The following is an 18,194-nucleotide window of genomic DNA, read 5'->3' on the forward strand; positions in this document are numbered from 1 at the left end:
AGTGAACCTAGTGACAATAGTGTAAAGAGTACAAGAGTACAATATAAGTAGTTGAAATAGTGTAAACATAAGTGTAAACATAAGAGTAGCAGCCTATGTACAGTAATAAGTATTTGCAGCAGCATAAACGTGCAAAAACTTGCAAAAAAATTGCAGAGAGGATGGAGGATGCTCAGTTGTGTGTGTATATATGTATGTGTGTGTGTGTTCCTTCAGTCCAGTTTCTGAGTATTGAGGAGAAGAAACTATTGCACAGTCTGGTCGTGAGGGCCCGAATGCTTCGGTACCGTTTACCAGACGGCAGGAGGGTAAAGAGTGTGTGAGAGGGGTGTGTGGGGTCGTCCACAATGCTGGTGGCTTTGCGGATGCAGCGTGTGGTGTAAATGTCCATGATGGAGGGAAGAGAGACCCTGATGATCTTCTCAGCTGTCCTCACTATCCGCTGCAGGGTCTTGCGGTCCGAGACGGTGCAATTCCCAAACCAGGCAGTCATGCACAGGATGCTCTCGATAGTCCCTCTGTAGAACATGGTGAGGATAGGGGGTGGGAGATGTGCTTTCCTCAGTCTTCTCAGAAAGTACAGGCGCTGCTGGGCTTTCTTTGTTATGGAGCTGGTGTTGACCGACCAGGTGAGGTTCTCTGCCAGGTGAACACCAAGAAACTTGGTGCTCTTGATGATCTCCACAGAGGAGCTGCCGACGTTAAGCGGAGAGTGGTCACTCTGTGCTCTTCTGAAGTCAACAACCATCTCTTTAGTTTTGCCCACATTCAGAGACAGGTTGTTGGCTTTGCACCAGTCTGTTAGCCGCTGCACCTCCTCTCTGTATGCTGACTCATCGTTCTTGCTGATGAGACTCACTACGGTCGTGTCATCGGCGAACTTGATGATGTGATTCGAGCTGTGCATTGCTACACAGTCATGAGTCAGCAGAGTGAACAGCAGTGTTCTGAGCACACAGAGCCCTGTGGGGCCCCAGTGCTCAGTGTGGTGGTGTTGGAGATGCTGTTCCCGATCAGGTCTGACTGAGGTCTCCAGTCAGGTGCTGAGGAATGATTGTGTTGAATGCTGAACTGAAGTCTATGAACAGCATTCTAACATAAGTGTCTTTATTAAAAATTCTACATGATCATAAATAAATACAGAAAGGACATTGTTCATGTCACACTCTCCAGTGTCACCCAAATAAGGATGGGTTCCCTTTTGAGTCTGGTTCCTCTCAAGATTTCTTCCTCATATCATCTAAGGGAGTTTTTCCTTGCCACAGTCGCCTCAGTCGCCTCAGGTTTGCTCACTAGGGATAATTTTGTCTAACATCTAGGACTGTTTGCATGTTTTTGCTTCTGTTTGCATGCTTTTTGTTTCTTATGTTCTCTAAAGCTGCTTTGAGACAATGGTCATTGTTAAAATGCGCTATACAAATAAAATTGAATTGAATTGAATTTATTGTCCAGGTGGGTGAGGGCCAGATGGAGGGTGGTGGTGATGGCGTCATCTGTTGAGCGGTTGGGGCGGTAAGCGAATTGCAGGGGGTCCAGTGAGGGGGGCAGCAGGGTCTTAATGTGCCTCATGACGAGCCTCTCGAAGCACTTCATGATGATGGGTGTAAGTGCAACGGGACGGTAGTCGTTGAGGCAAGACACTGGAGACTTCTTTTGGCATGGGGACGATGGTGGTGGCCTTGAAGCAAGTCAGAACAATGCTACTGCTCACGGAGGTGTTCAAGATGTCCGTGAAAACATCTGCCAGCTGGACTGCACATCCTCTGAGCACCCTGCCAGGAATGTCGTCTGGTTCAGCAGCCTTCTGCAGATTGACTCTGTGTAGAGTCTTCCTCACATCGGCCGTGGTTAGATACAGCACCTTGTCATTGGGAGGAGGGGTGGTCTTCCTCGCCATCACACCATTCTGTGCCTCAAACTGAGTGTAGAAGTCGTTCAGCGCATCTGGGAGGGAGGCATCACTGTCACAGGCAGATGGTGATGACCTGTAGTTGGTGATGGCCTGGATGCCCTGCCACATGCGCCGCGTGTCACCGCTGGCCTTAAAGTGGCTGTGGATTCTCTGGATGTCTGGATGTCACTGGACATATTTCTTTGTCTTCCTCTACCTCTTCCTCTCTGCAATCTTTCTTGTTTCATTTTTTTGTTTGTTTTTTCCTGAACCAGTGTGACAGGGACAGAGTTTACATGCCCCAGGAAATTAGGAAAACTGAGTGGATACTTATTGTGAATTGAGTTTTCACAGGTGAGATGTGGTTTCATTCATTAGCATGCTGAGTTCTGATTGGTGACTCCAGTGGTTAGGAAAATGAGACAGCTGTGTTCCCAATGAGAGGTACATAGTGTGTTGAGAAGTGTGTGTGTAGAATTTTGCAAAAATGAATGCAGCGGAACTGCAAACTATGTGGAATCAATGAGAATGTGTTTATCATTGTGAAGGAATATTGGGTGACTATGGGATTTTAGTATAAGGAATCAATTATTTGTTGTATTCAGTCAGTTACAGTGTGTATCCAAATGAGAAAAACTGCAATGGATCATTTTAGCCAGAGGTAGCATGTATAGGGAAAAAAGCAATGGGTGTAGAACAGAGCTGTCTCAGTGCTGTGATGAGGCCTAAACACTGATTGAGACATTTCTTGTATGTGATTCCTAGTTTATCTGCTGAACTACTAAGAGTTTAGTTGTAAATGGAGTTACATTATCCAGCATGTAGTGGAACTGCCAAGGCCAATTGCCAACCAGCACCAGAGTCATGTCCCACCAGAAAACCTACGTTGTGCCCAGTTTGTGGGAGAATCTTGTGCTTGCGGACATCCACTATATCATATCCTCCTGTACAGTGTGCGCTCAATCCAATGTGCCCCGCAAAGCCCTTGTTCTAGCCCTGGACTTCATGACCAATGGACAAGTCGAAAAAGCCAATCAAGAGATTAGCTGGTTCTTGCACTCTTTCTGTGCCGAAAACCAGGAGGATTGGGCTCAGTTACTTCCCTGGGCAGAGTATGGCTAAAACTTGCTCAGACGTACGTACACTCAGCTCACCCCTTTCCAGTGTGTCCTCGGTTACCAACCACCACTATTCCCCAGGAATTGAATCACCACGTCAATCCCACCTCGCTCCATCCTTTCATGTATCCCACCTCAAATTATCCATCCAAGTTACCCTGTGGAGGGAATCCCTCGGCAACGCCACCTGAACCCCTGGAAATCGAAGGACAACCAGTGTAACTAGTCAGAGCTATCCTTGATTTCCACTGCTGGGAGGGCAAGCTGCAGTATCTCATTGCCTCATTGCCAAAGAACTCTGGTCCCAGAGTGAGCTCCTCAGGGGGAAGGGGGATGGGGGGGGTTCTTGTTTCTGGATTTTAGATACTCTGTTTGCATCTCGCCTGACTCACTGCCTGTTCTCTGTTTTTGACATTTGCCTAGTGATTTGGATTCATTTCCTATTGTCAGTTAGTTTAAACGAAATCACTCTCTGCAACTGTCACCATCTCTGCCACCTGACAAGAACTCCAACCTGATGTAGGGCATCTGCATGGATCAGGCAGATCTGGAGAGCAGAAAGAGTCACAATCACTGGTATCTTTGTAGTATATGAAGCTCAACAGAGAGAGAGAGAGAGAGAGAGAGAGAGAACACATATTATTACTGTATGCTACTGTCATGTAATGGCTAAATAAAATGTACATTGTGTGCAGAGTGCAAGCAGGGACTCTGGCAAGGCTAACTATGACAGCATAACTAAAAGGGAGACGCAGAAGGTAACACAAACATGAGGGCACCCTGGGACATAAAATGGCCAGCCACGCCACTTTCAACAAACCTGAGTGAACGTGTGAGTTTGGTTGGGGACAGCATCCAAGCATCCCAGTTTTCCACAACACTCTATGCCCGTGAACCCTCCAGATCTGCTCCTTTACCTAAGAAAAAGCTATTATCAAAAGGATTGAATAAATGAATATATTAGCCTAGATTTATACAAGGAGACGGAAGGCTGTTCCATAACTATGAGGCTTTTTAAGAGAAATCTCTGCCCCCTGCTGTAGCCTTCATTATTCGAGGTACCAACAAAGAGCCTGCACTTTTTGAACGAAGTAGGCGTGGCGGATCATAAAAGACCAGAAGTTCACACAGGTACTGTGGCACAAGATCGTTCAGTGTTTTATAGGTCAGTAGTAATATTTTATAATTAACAAATTCATAAATTTTGATATAATTTTACTATATATCAGTCAAAAAAAGACCCGAGTCAGGAGAGGGCCTTTCGCTTAATTCCAACAACATTTTCTAGTCTATCAAGAGAATAGTATGATCAATGGTATCGAAAGCTGCACTAAGGACAAGCAACACAGGCAAGGACACACAATACTGATCAGAGGCCAGTAGTAGGTCATTTGTTACTTTAACCAGTGCTGTCTCTCTGCTATCATGAGATAAAGGGGAGGTTTGATATTGGACTATAGTTGGACAACTTACAGGGGTCGAGGTCAGGCTTTTTTTATCAGGGGTTTGACAACTGGTAGTTTAAAGGATTTAGGTACATAGCCAGAGCTAATTATTTTAGCAGAGGTTAAATTGCTTCTGAAATTTTCTGTTTGAAAAAAACATATTGGTAAGGGATCTAGTAAACAAGTTGATGATTTTGATGATGAAATTAAGGAAATTAGTTTGGGAGTAAAACATTCTAATCATTGAAGAGAAAGTTCTACACCTATCTGATCTCACAGCAGCGAATTTTACACAATAATACTCCTTAACTGTAATCAAAATGTCTGTTTATTCTAGCTGCACTATCATTAACTAGTGCATGACCAATGGGGGTCACTGCACTGCTGTGAGCTGTAAATACTAATTAGTGGAAATTAGTCATGTTTAGAACTTTGTTCCATATCCTTTGCATGCAATGACAGTTTGAAGTCTGCGACTCATAGACATCAGCAGGTGTTGAGTATCTTCTCTGCTGAAGCTCTGCCAGGCTTGTACTCCAGCCATCTTCAGCTCCTGCTTGTTTCGGGATCTTAAGTCCCCTTAAGTTGTTTCTTCAGCATATGAAAGTCATGCTCAATGGGATTCAGATCAGGTGAGAGACTTGGTGAGTCAAGAATCTTCCAGTTTTTAGCTGTGAATCACTCCTTTGCTGGCTTTGGCAGTATGTTTGGTCAGTTGCTATGCTTTGGATCTTGGGCAGTCCTCATCACTGTGATACAAGTTAATCTCAGTCCCATCTGTCTACAAGACCTTTTTCCAGACCTCTGAAAACTCTTTTCAGTAGTTTTATTAAACTGTATCCTGGCCATCCTTTTTTGTGGCTAGTTAGTGGTTTGCATCTTGCAGTCTAGCCTCTATATTTCTGTTCATGAAGTCTTCTGTAGACCAGAGGCATTATTTTGCCTTGAAATGGAGGCTTGTGTATAAAAAGTGCTGTAATTTCTACATGGTAAATCTAAAATGTGTAAACATATTCTTTATTAAAATCTGAGAATGCACACTTTAACCACATGTGGATTGTTTGAGTTTAAATTTAAAACTGTGGAGTAGAGAGGAAAATAAAAAATAAATTGTGCCTATGACCTAAATATTATGGAGGGCTCTGTATGTGTCTATATTATTAACTATCTGCCAATCACTGAAATGGTAATGAACATGACTGACATCTCAGGCTTAAACATCTCAGCTCCAGTCAGACTCTCAGAGCGCTCAGAGCTGCAGCAGTCACTCAGTAACTGAAAAAAGGTAGAATGCCAGCTTTTGTCCACAGAAAAGCACCTGTGGCTGATGTTGCACCACCTCTAGAAGATGCAGAGGCCATCACTTTAATCATATCCTTTTAACTGTTTAAGGTCAGGGTTAATCATGCTGGCTCCTCCACTCCACTGCATACACCACTGCCAGATTTGTGCAGTCTGGTGTGTCCACACAGTATACCAGAGCTCAGTCCCCCTACTGTCTCCTCTGCCTGATCTCCTGGACCTGTCCACATTTAAAATACTGATCCTCTAACCAGTTCCCTCAGCAGCACCTCTAGCATTGACTGGAAGAAGCTGGCTTTGGTCAGAATATTGAACCCATGAAGTAGACATTCACTGTGTGGAACACCAAACAGCACCCTGTCTATCTGTGTCTCAAAGGTAGAAGGAGCATTTCAGAGGCCAAAACAGAGGATCTGAAACTCCCACAGCTCTGTGTGATACAGCCAGTCCCTGGGTGTTCCTGCCAGTATCTGCTACAAAGGACAGGAGTGAAGAACTAGGATAACACAGCCACCAAATCCAGCAATTCCTTCATTCTTAATAACATTAAATAGGAAATGTAGAAGTGTTTAGGTCAAGCCCCTGAATTACCAGAAACTCAGACAACTGAAGCATCTTGCTCCAAAAACTGTCCAGGACACAGACCTTATCTGAGTGATCTGCTGCACTATTTTGTTACATTTGTTTAGAGGTTTATCAGGTAAGACAGAGAAAACTAAACTGTAATAGTCAGTCCTTAATGTGATAAAAGGATGTATCAGACATTCAGCATCTAGTAGTAACACAAGTGGTCTCCTAATCCTAGCAATATTACAGAGATAAAGAAGGAGACTTTAGTTATATACAGTAGATGGCACGTCAGAGCCAAAACATCCCTGTCCATCAGGTTTCCAGGTAGAACTGTAAATGTTTAGTGATTTTCTGCACAGTGACATTAAACACAGTGATGAGCTCTGTGTCTCTCTTAAAACTTTTCACCAGCATCATTATTGTTGTCACGATCTGCATCTCAAATTGAAAGCTCTGACGTTACATTCACAATTATTACTAATCTAGAAAATCCAGAAGGCTGATATGCAAAACAGAGCTTTCAGTAGGTTTGAAGATTCAAGATTCAAAGAACTTTATTAATCCCAGGGGGAAATTGCTTTGCCATGTAACAATTGCTCTCAAGAAAGAAAGAAAGAAATAAAGAAAGAAGAAAATAAAATAAATATATACCTATACAGTATATATATATATACCTATACAGTATACATATATAATTAAAAATGAAAAAAGTGAATCAATAAATTAAAAATGAATAAGTAAACATACAAATAACAATGTAGAACTGTACCAGTGACGATGATAGTTTAGATCAGGTGTGAAGTTAACTGAAGTGCAATGGAATGACAAATGTTGAGTATGATAAGTCCAGTGTGGTAACGGTAATCAAGTACAGTAGTTATATGGCAGTAATAATAAATTTGTATTGCACATGAAAGTCCCTTATTGCACATGAATTGAACATGTATTGCATATGCATTAACATGAAAGTCCCAGCACTTATACAGAGGAGTTGTACAGCTTGATGGCCACAGGGATAAAGGATCTTCTGAAGCGCTCAGTGGAACACTTGGCAGTGATCAGTCTCTGGCTGAAAGTGCTCCTCTGGTCGACCAGCACACTGTGTAGTGGGTGAGAAGGGTTGTCCAGGATTGAGTGGAGTTTTGACAACATCCTTCTCTCAGCCACAACGTGAACAGGGTCCAGCTCCATGCCAAGTACAGAGCCAGCCCTCCTGATTAGTTTGTCCAGTTTGTTTCTGTCTGCCACCTTCATGCTACTTCCCCAACAGACCACTGCATAGAAAATGACACTGGACACCACAGACTCATAGAACATCTGCAGCATGGTGTTGCAGACATTGAAAGACCTGAGCCTCCTCAGAAAATACAGCCTGCTCTGACCTTTCTTGAAGAGTGCTGTTGAGTTTGATGTCCAGTCCAGTTTGTTGTCTATATGGACTCCCAGGTATTTGTAATCTGCAACAATCTCAACTTCCTCACCATGGACAGACAAAGGAGTGACGGGGGTCCTGGATTTTCTAAAGTCCACTACAAGTTCCTTTGTTTTCCTGACATTGAGCTGTAGGTGATTGAGCTCACACCAGGTAACAAAGTTGTCCACTACCATCTGATATTCTGAGGTGTCACCACCCTGAATACATCCAACCACAACCACAGAGTCATCAGAGAACTTCTGGAGGTGGCAGGATTCAGAGTTGTAACTAAAATCCGATATATACAAGTAAAGAGGAAGGGAGAAAGAACTGTCCCCTGAGGAGCACCGGTGCTGCAGATCACAGTGTCGGACACACAGTTCTGTATGCAGACATACTGGGGGTGGCCAGTGAGGTAGTCCATAATCCAAGAGACCAGAGGAGTGTACACCTGCAGGTGGACGATGGCATCATCCACTCCAAGTTGAGGCTGGTAGGCAAACTGTAACGGATCAAGGAAGGGTTTGACAAGGGGCCGAATGGATCTGAGGATCAGTCTCTCGAAAGCTTTCATTAGGTGAGAGGTCAGCGCTACTGGCGTGTAGTCATTGGGGACACAGGGCCGTGCTACTTTTGGTACCGGCACTAAGCTGGATGTTTTCCATAGCACCGGGACCCTCTCCAGATGTAGGCTCAGGTTAAAGATGTATTGTAGCACACCACAAAGTTGCGGGGCACAGGTTTTTAGTATTCTTGAGCTGATTCTATCAGGGCACGCAGCCTTTGTAGGGCTAAGCCTGCTCAATTCCCTTCTTCCTTGATCCTCTGAGATGGTGATGGTTCCAGAGGAATCTGGCGTAGTGGCCACTACGTGAGGGGGATGGACTTGTGAATGTGTAGTGAAGCTGTAGGAGGGGTGCCTGTAAGGCTTCACATCAAATCTATTGAAGAAAAGATTAAGCTCATTAGCATGGTCTATATTGCCCTCCAACACCTGGCTGCCGGTCTTGTAGCCAGTGATGGTCCTCATGCCTCTCCACACCTCCCTCGAGTTATTTCATTGCAGGCTATTTTCCAATTTCCTCCTGTACTTCCCCTTTCCCTCCCTTATCTTGACAGACAGCAGTCTTTGAGCCCTCTTAGCTTCCTCCCTATCACCAGTCCTAAAAGCCCTCTTTTTATCATTGAGAGCAGCTTTAATGTCCTTGGTGACCCAGGGTTTATTGTTAGGGAAGCAATGGATAGTTTCCAGGGGCATGCAGATGTCAACACAGAAATTGATATATTCCGTGATGCAGTCAGTCAGTTGGTCAATGTCCTCACCCTGTGGCTCACAGAGCACCGCCCAGTTTGTAGACTCAAAGCACTCCTGCAGGGCAGCATTGGCTTCTTCAGACCATTTCCTCACCTTCCTGACAGTAGCAGGTTGCCTCTGAACCATAGGTTTGTATGTTGGAAGGAGATGGATCAGGTTGTGATCTGACCTGCCTAGCGGGGGGAGGGCTGAAGAGCTGTAGGCCCCTTTAACATTTGAATACATCAAGTCTAGGGTCCTGACACCTCTGGTGTGACAATCCACATACTGAGTGAAGGTAGGAAGAGTTTTCGTGAGGGACGCTTGATTGAAATCGCCAGAGATGAGGTACAAGGCGGGTCTGAAGTTTGGCAGTGACTCAGTGTATGAGATCACATGCGCCCGCAGCATTAGCGGATGGAGGAATGTAGACGGCTATTAAAATGGCGTGAGAGAACTCTCTGGGCATGTAGTATGGGCGAAGCCCCACAGCCAAAAGTTCAATATCGGGGTTGCAAACACGCTCTTTCACAGTTACATGACCCGGGTGGCACCACATGTTGTTAATATAAACAGCCAGTCCTCCTCCTCTCCTCTTACCGCACTCCTCTCGTCTCCGGTCTCCCCGCACTGCACTGAAGCCGTCTATATTAATGCTGGAATCGGGTATGTAGCCAAGTCTCCGTAAAACACATCAGACTGCATTCTCGAAAGATGTTCTCCCTTCTTACTAAAGCTGTCAGCTCGTCCATCTTATTGTCCAGCGACCTCACATTACCCATAACGAGAGACGGGAGATACGGTTTATATTTCCTCGCCTTCTCTTTGCGCGCTGCTTGGCTCCGCTCAACCTCTCCGCCGTTTTCTTCCACCTCTGTTGGGGACCACCGGAGAGCACATGGCTGCGAGGCGCAGCAGGGGAATGAACCACGGCTGGGGAGAGATATTCACCATGGCGTGTGACCACAGGAGAGCGAGTAAAGGCTGACCCATTCAGTTTGAGCAAGGATCTCCCTCTGCTGTGAGCCCCAAATGAGACCTTTCTCACCCACTATCCACAGAATAGTCCTGATCCTCCCGCCACCACACCCTGATAGCAGCCCGTGCCACACTGCCCGCCCAACAGCGACCGCCCACACGATCCAATTTGACACATGCCTCACTGCCCTCTGCACCTGGAGATGGTGTCCCACACCCCTTCTGCACTCCGTTCTTCCCTTTTGTCTCTGGGTATAAGTGCAGGCATGAGCACGGACCCAGACCCCACACTCACCATGGACCCCTTACTAAAACACCTGCTCGAGACCAACCTGCAACAGCAGAGGGTAACCCAGGAACTGGCGCAAGGGCTCTGAGCAGGCACAGAGAAATTGCTAGCCTACCACACCCTGAACATGGCCACAGCCACCCCTCTCCTCAACCCTTGTTGAGATTCCCAACACCTTCTGGCCAAGCTGACTGACGATGACGTGGAGGCCTACCTGAAAACCTTTGAATGGATTGCCACCTGTGAAGATTGGCCTACAGGGGACTGGGCCCAGGTAGTAGCACCCCTCCTCTCAGGTGAAGCCCAGCCTACTATGCCCTCCAGCTGGGGGATGCCGCCGACTATGACAAACTGAGGGAGGAGATCCTGTCTTGCTGTGGACTATCCCTCAGGTGGATGATCTGGTGGAGCGCTTTGGGAGAGCCCGGTTCATCTAGACCCTCGACCTCACAAAAGGGTACTGGCAGGTGGCCCTAGTCCCAGTACCAGTTGGATGAGCAACACTCATGCTGCAATCTTCTCCATCAGAGAACTAATTAATATACACTTAGCACAAATAAAGCTATTACTAACGATAGAGGAAGAATGATTAACCATCCTGCATGCAACACACTGAACAAGCTGAATGCCTGACATGTTGTTTAACGTGCCTTAGTTGAAGAATAACTGCTATTATTTTAGATGGATCCAGCATGGTTGGTCTCCACTCGCTGTCTTTAGAGGGAAAAAAAGTGTTCTTCGAAAAAATGAAAATAAGGCAGGAAGGAAAGTGAAAAATACAACAGATGAAAACAAAAAAGAAAGAAACAGAATAGTTTAAATGCCGACGCAGGCAAGAAACTCCCTGCAAACGATACAAAACACACTATGTACCCGGAAGTGTGTCTGGTGCTAGTTCCACACACTGCTTTACTGATCAGGATCCACCCAGTCCCCAGTGTTGCACGAGTTTATACATTACACAGCTTCAGTTGTAGTGTTATAATTGTTAAGAGCAGCAGAGTTCACCGTATATCACCTGGGAATTACATGTACAATACAGTGGACTTCCCCATGTGACTTTAACTGCAGTGTCTGTGTCTACAGAGTGTGAAGGTGTTTAGTGTTTTGTGGATCTTCACAATAATCAATGTGAATATGAACAAATTAAGTCTAATCAGTTTAATAAAATTTAATTCAATTAATATCTGGATCTGATAAACCTAATATTTATAGCTAAACTGCTAAATGCTTCACTTAATGCAAATGTGACAAAAAAGTATGATTCTGATGCAGAGAAAGACACAAGATCATTTGCCATGTTAAATTCAGTGTCCAGTTCTGACATCAAGTAGAAATGGATGAAGGAGATCACGACTCTTCCATACTATTAATGTAAAATAAGTGTGCACTGTCAGTTAGCTCAACCAGAAATCCTGCACTAAAGAAAGACATGAAACCAGCTTCGTGCTCCACACCCAGCTAAACACACAGAGTCAGTTTTAACCAGTAAAACAGAGAGCAGTGTAGAGGAAGTGGAAGTTTTTTATTACATCTGTTTAACTTCACAATATTCTCCTTTTCTACCCCAATCTGATTAAATGCAGACACATTTGAATTTTGAGGTTCAAAACTGAACCTTAAAACATACACGACTTTTTAGGCAAATGACCCTAAATGGACATTTTGAATTTTCTGTGACCCCAAGCCCTGACCACCCTACATTTGATTATATTCCTGATTTACAATAGAGGAATACTGTAACATTTGAACATTCTATTATATCAGTAACATACGCATGTGTAAGTTAAGGGACTGAAAACCAAGGGAATGCTCCTCGCCCTTACTTATCAGTCTAGTGGGAAGTGTTGTGTTGTTATAGGAAACACATACGGCCCAAAGCACAGGAGTCTGGTTTATACTTGGTATAACTTTACACGCACACGTAGAAGCTGTGGTAATGCGAGTAGCACTGTTCTCAGACTCACTGTACATCTTAAGTACATTAAGAAGATTTAAAATGACATTAACTAGACGGCACGTCAGAGCCAAAACATCCCTGTCCATCAGGTTTCCAAGTAGAACTGTAAATGTTTAGTGATTTTCTGCACAGTGACGTTAAACACACTGATGAGCTCTGTGTCTCTCTTAAAACTTTTCACCAGCATCATGATTTTTGTCATGATCTGCATCTCAAATCCAAAACTCTGACGTTACATTCACAATTATTTACTAATCTAGAAAATCCAGAAGGCTGATACGCAAATCAGAGCTTTCAGTAGGTTTGAAGGTGACATCAGAGGTTTTTAAAATTCAAACACTAACTGTACTAGGAAACTCGGTTACTGTTTGTACGCAATAACGCTCTAGAATAGTACATAGTAAGTATGTGATTTGAGACAAATAGCTAGTTTGTTTAGCAGAAGTAGATGGACGAGGAAATTCATTCATTTTTATTGCTGATCTACACTAGTGCAGTGTGTTACGACAGTAAAAGATTAAAATAACACGTACACTATTCAGTAACACGTGACTTATTTAAATGTGACTCCCAGTATCAATGAGAAATATTAGTACACAAAATCCATCATTGATATTTCTAATTTGTAAAACGAATGAATGAAACAAAGAGAAGATTGTGAGTTTCTCTCACGACCCCATTTGTAAATCAAGCGAACCCCATGTGGGGTCACCACGCCTAGTTTAGGAACCCCTGAGATACAGACTCCATCTCTGGAGCAGAATATGGCAAGGTGTGTAATATTAGACATTAGGCATTTCAGACATCTGTGCCTATAAAGCTCTTGCTTCCTTTACCCTGATTATATTCTGAGCTAAAAGAGCAGACAATCAGCTCCTGCCAGAGCACCTGGGTGATAAAAGATAAATATATTTAGGAAGAAAATAATATACTTTGAGTTTCATAAAGCTAAATTAACACTAATTTACTCATTTGTAGCAACAAAGGAAACATTTCAAACCTTTAAAACAAGCTTACATCATCGCAAATCCATAAATCCAGCTGTATACTGCAGAGGGTCTGCAAAGTAGCCTATATGCTCCATAATCTTTAGCACCTGTGAAGAATTGTGTTCTAACCTGTAGACTAGAGATCTAGGTCTGTAGCTTCAGGAGGTTCAGATTGTAGGAAAGGGGCTGATTTGAGAAGTGCTCGAATGTTGTACAAGGCTGATGGTAAGTTCTTATTTCTGTCTAAACAATCTCTGACTTTATTGGTTTGAAACATAAAGGTTTTATTTGTCCAAAATTGCTTTATAGTCCAGTGTGTTAAATGCTGAAATAATGTAGAACATCTGAATCTGGTAAATAAATCAGAATGGTTTAAATCTTTAATAAGAGTAAGATACACACACTGGGCCTCATTTATCAATCCTTTAGTAAAGTTGTGTGTAAATGTTTGCACAGACCCGAGCGTCCTTCTTTTACACAGTGGCATTTCTTCTTCATTGAATCACTAGTCATATTTATATTCATTTACGGATTTGTGTTGACCAGCGATCTTCAATTTACATTATTGACTCTCCTTTATGCATAAATTTACATAAACTCAGGACTGAAATGAAAGATACGAACATTTTACTGAACTAATGGGATTTTTCATGAACACCAAATTTCTTGTGTAAACGCTCCTGTGAATGATTTATGAATAAATCCATTCATATCCTGTTTGATAAATGAAGCCCATTAATGCCATCTTCCTTTGTAAGAATATTCCAGAATGAGTCTCTTACCTGCTGTTTAATGTATTTTCTTTGTTGGTGGATCTGGACAAAGAAAACTGTGCCTTGTTCTCCCTGAGGCAGAGAGCTCTACAGGCTCTTATCTTAATAAACTTGTTGGTGGGAAAACAACTTTGTACGTAGTTCCAATACAAGGAACCCTTGATATTTCCCCTCTCTCTTTCACTGCAAAAGAGTTTGAAAAAATGCCCAAAGCCACATGCCGTTCCTGTGTGGTAACCATGCCTGTTCAGTAGCTGTGTCTTCATGCAGCCTCTTGTGAAGCTGGAAAAGTCTCTTATTAAAAACATCAGTTACACTACAGTGACCACACACACACACACACACACACACACACACACACACGTTTCCATAGAGAGAGGTTGCACTTTGCATTAGCAGCTCATGCTTCAGCGCTCTGCGAGTGTTTATAGCCCTGTGACTTTAACACTTCATGACTGAGAGCTGCTGCTCAGCGACTTCACCCACAGCAACCATGAGTTTGATCAGCGTCTTCATCTGCACACTGGCCCTCTGCGCTCGAGGTAACACAATGTTTTATCTTCTACTGTTCAGCTGACAAATCCATGTGAAGTAGGCCGACTAGATGAACTTCAAACTCCACATCATTGTTAATGTAGGGAACGGATTTATTCTTCTTATTTTTTTCAGGATCCAGAGGTCAGGTGACTGTGACTCAGAGTCCTGCAGTGAAATCTGTTTCTCCAGGAGACACACTCACCATCAGCTGTAAAACCAGCTCTGCTGTTTACCGCTATAGTAGCTATGACTTCTTGTCCTGGTATCAGCAGAAAGCTGGAGAAGCTCCTAAACTCCTGATCTATTGGGCTAATGAAAGAGAATCAGGTATTCCAGCTCGTTTCAGTGGCAGTGGATCTGGATCTGATTTCACTCTGACCATCAGTGGAGTCCAGACTGAAGATGCTGGAGATTATTACTGTCAGAGTGTACATTCTATCAGTAGTAGCTATGTGTTCACACAGTGTTAGAGCGTCGTACAAAAACCTGGGTGAGTGTGACTGCTGCAGCTGGGACCTACTGCAGGTGCTGAGGGGGACGATGTGATACAGCACAATGACACACACTGTGGAGGAGAACACACACACACACACCCACACACACACTCACACAAACACACACACACACTGTGGAGGAGCACACACACACTACAACACACACACTGTGGAGGAGAACACACACACACAACACTCACTCACTACTCTATACACACATACACAAACACTACTGAACATACACACATCACCACACTCACTACACAATACAACCTCTCTCTCACACACACACACACACTCACTCACTAATCCACACACACACACACACCACCACACTCACTAATTACACAACACACCCTCTCACACACACAAACACACACATACACACTACTACACACACACTTGCTACTCCTCACACACATACTCACACACTAATCCACAAACACACACACACACACACTCACTCACTAAGCCACACACACAAACACACACATACGCTCTCTCTCTCTCTCTCTCTCTCTCTCTCTCTCTCTCTCTCTCTCTATGAGAGCAAAAGTCCTCGTTTCTCCACTACAGGATAAATTTGATAAACATTAATTTACAGTAAGTTTATATTATGAAGCTGGCTTTGCTGAAACATACAGCTGTGTGTCATCAGCCTAGCAGTGGAAGCTAACAGCATGTTACAGTTTTTCCCAATTGGTTACACACATTTCCCCAAACATTACACACACTTCCCACAGCTACAAACACAAATCTCAGATCACACACACTATTCTGAAAATCTTAAAGGAAAAAACTCACTTTTCATGCAAAAACTCTACACACATGCCTCATAGCCAAATAATCCAGTCGGAATCAAACACACACACAGCAGATATGTACACACACCAACCACCAAGTTACACTCTGTATTTCAAAACACAAAGCACTCTTTTTCAAAAATACAAAAACCACAAAAACAGACACTGAATAAGCATTTTAATGAACATTTCACCGTTCACAATTCTCATTACCTTACACAATGAGATGAGCCACAAAACAAACATTTCTCAAAAGCTGCTGCAGAACAAAAAAGTATTGCAGAAACAGAGGGAAAATGTAGTATTGGTACTCTGTGTGAAGTTTATATACAGAAAAACAATCGAAACTAAAGAAATAAAAGAAAACTTAGGCATCATCGATCGTGAGAATTTGGCCACAAAACCTCATCTACATCACAACTAATGTTCTCCCTGGCCACATAGCAGGGGAAGAAGAGCCTAGAGTGATGGATCCACCCATGACATGACTCTGCAGTGATCTCTTCACAGGCTCCATGCATTGCCTCAAGAAGACTCACTTGCTGATATGGGTTCTGCTCATATACCTTCCACTGCTACACTGAAAACATTCCTCAGCTGGATTGAGGAAGGGGGATTATGGTGGAAGGAATATCATCTGGATGTGTGGATGTGTGGAAAACCATTCTTGTATGTCAGTAATACACCATAATCAATGATAAACAATAAACATTAATAAACAATAATCACTGTGTAATGACACAGGGTCACTGCCCTGCTGTTCGCTGTAAATACTAATTAGTGGAAATTAATTTTGTGGTTTTTATGTTCAGAAAAATGACTTCAAATGAGTTAAATTCATATACAGGTTTAGATAATGCCTAGTGTATTGTCATAAATAATGAAAATGAACAGAAATCCAGATATAAATGATCAGATTATGTTTTATTTATCACATACTATTCACATAAGGTCACGTGTTTATTTGTTCACATCTGCAGAATGTGGATTTCAGGCCAGAACATGTTGAAAAGCACATCCACATCACCCTAAAATTTCATTAAAATGCAGCAGTCAAGTGTTTCTCTATGAAATGTAGATACAGTTCAAACTCTTTTCAGTAGTTTTTATTAAATTGCATTAAACTGTTTTTGTGGAAGACTAGTAGTTTGCATCTTGCAGTGTAGCCTCTGTATTTCTGGTCATGAAGTCTTCTGTGGACAGAAAGTCATTGATAAATCCACATCTGCCTCCTGAAGAGTGTTTCTGATCTGTTGGACAGGTGTATAGGGATTTTACTTCATTATGGTGAGAATTCTTCTGTCATCAGCTGTGGAGATCTTCCTCGGCCTTCCAGTCGCTTTATGGTTACAAAGCTCACCAGTTCTTTCTTTCTTCTTAACAATGTTCCAAACAGTTGATTTGGTTAAGCCTAAGGTTTGGCCAATGTGCCTGACTGTTTTATTCTTGTTTTTCAGCCTTACAATGGTTTTCCTGACTTTCATTGGCACAACTCCGGTCCTCATGTTGACAAACAGCAGAAGCAGGTGACCAAAAGCCTCGAATCAAGACCAGATCCTGAAATCTGTTTTATATCTGCACTAATGAAGCAATTAATCACACCTGAGTAATCACAAACACCTGTGACACCCCAACATTATTTTGCATTGAAATGGAGGCTTGTGTATAAAAATTGCTGTAATTTCTAAATGGTCAATCTAAAATGTATTAAAATAATCTTTTTTAAAATCTGAGAGTGTACACTTCAACTGCATGTGAATTGTTTGAGTTTAAATTTAAAACTGTGGAGTAGAGAGGAAAATAAAAAATAAATTATGCCTTTGACCTAAATGTTATGGAGAGCTCTGTATGTGTCTATATTATTAAACATCTGCCAATCACTGAAATGGTAATGAACATGACTGACATCTCAGACTTAAACATTTCAGCTCCAGTCAGACTCTCAGAGCGCTCAGAGCTGCAGCAGTCACTCAGTAACTGAAAAAAGGTGGAGTTCCACCTTTTGTCCACAGAACAGCATCTTGACATTACCATCACTGTACTTTTAATAAACTGGGTCACTGAAGAACACTGGACTCATTGTCATATTCATGAAACCAGTTTGAGGTGACTTTTGCTTTGTGACATGGTGCATTATCATGCTGGAATGATAAGCCATTAGAAGATGGGGAAATTGTGGCCATGAAGGGATGCACATGGTTAGTAACAATACTCAAATAGGCTGTGGCATTCAAGCAATGTAACTTTTTTATGGATTGGAATATTATGATTTCTTTAGTAGTTTTATTGAGTTAATACCAATGTCTGGTCTACATTTCATGTGAATAGCTGGACTGG

At 42.8% G+C, this 18,194-nt stretch overlaps 1 protein-coding gene across 1 annotated transcript; it reads right to left on the reverse strand.

Annotated features, from left to right (window-relative positions):
- Positions 1 to 130: 130 nt before the first annotated feature.
- Positions 131 to 4,061, reverse strand: LOC128318848 (uncharacterized). The gene is made up of 2 exons (XM_053236916.1): positions 3,830 to 4,061; positions 131 to 3,556 (listed from the first exon to the last, which is right to left on the reverse strand). Exon 2 carries the CDS (start codon positions 905 to 907, stop codon positions 173 to 175), a length of 735 nt encoding a protein of 244 aa, XP_053092891.1. The 5' UTR covers positions 908 to 3,556; positions 3,830 to 4,061; the 3' UTR covers positions 131 to 172.
- Positions 4,062 to 18,194: the final 14,133 nt, after the last annotated feature.

This window comes from Pangasianodon hypophthalmus, chromosome 9 (genome assembly GCF_027358585.1).
Source record: "Pangasianodon hypophthalmus isolate fPanHyp1 chromosome 9, fPanHyp1.pri, whole genome shotgun sequence".
NCBI classification, from domain to species: domain Eukaryota; kingdom Metazoa; phylum Chordata; class Actinopteri; order Siluriformes; family Pangasiidae; genus Pangasianodon; species Pangasianodon hypophthalmus.

Coding starts and splice junctions, on each gene's coding strand:
- LOC128318848 (XM_053236916.1), bottom strand. CDS start 907: ATGCACAGCTCGAATCACATCATCAAGTTCGCCGATGACACGACCGTA.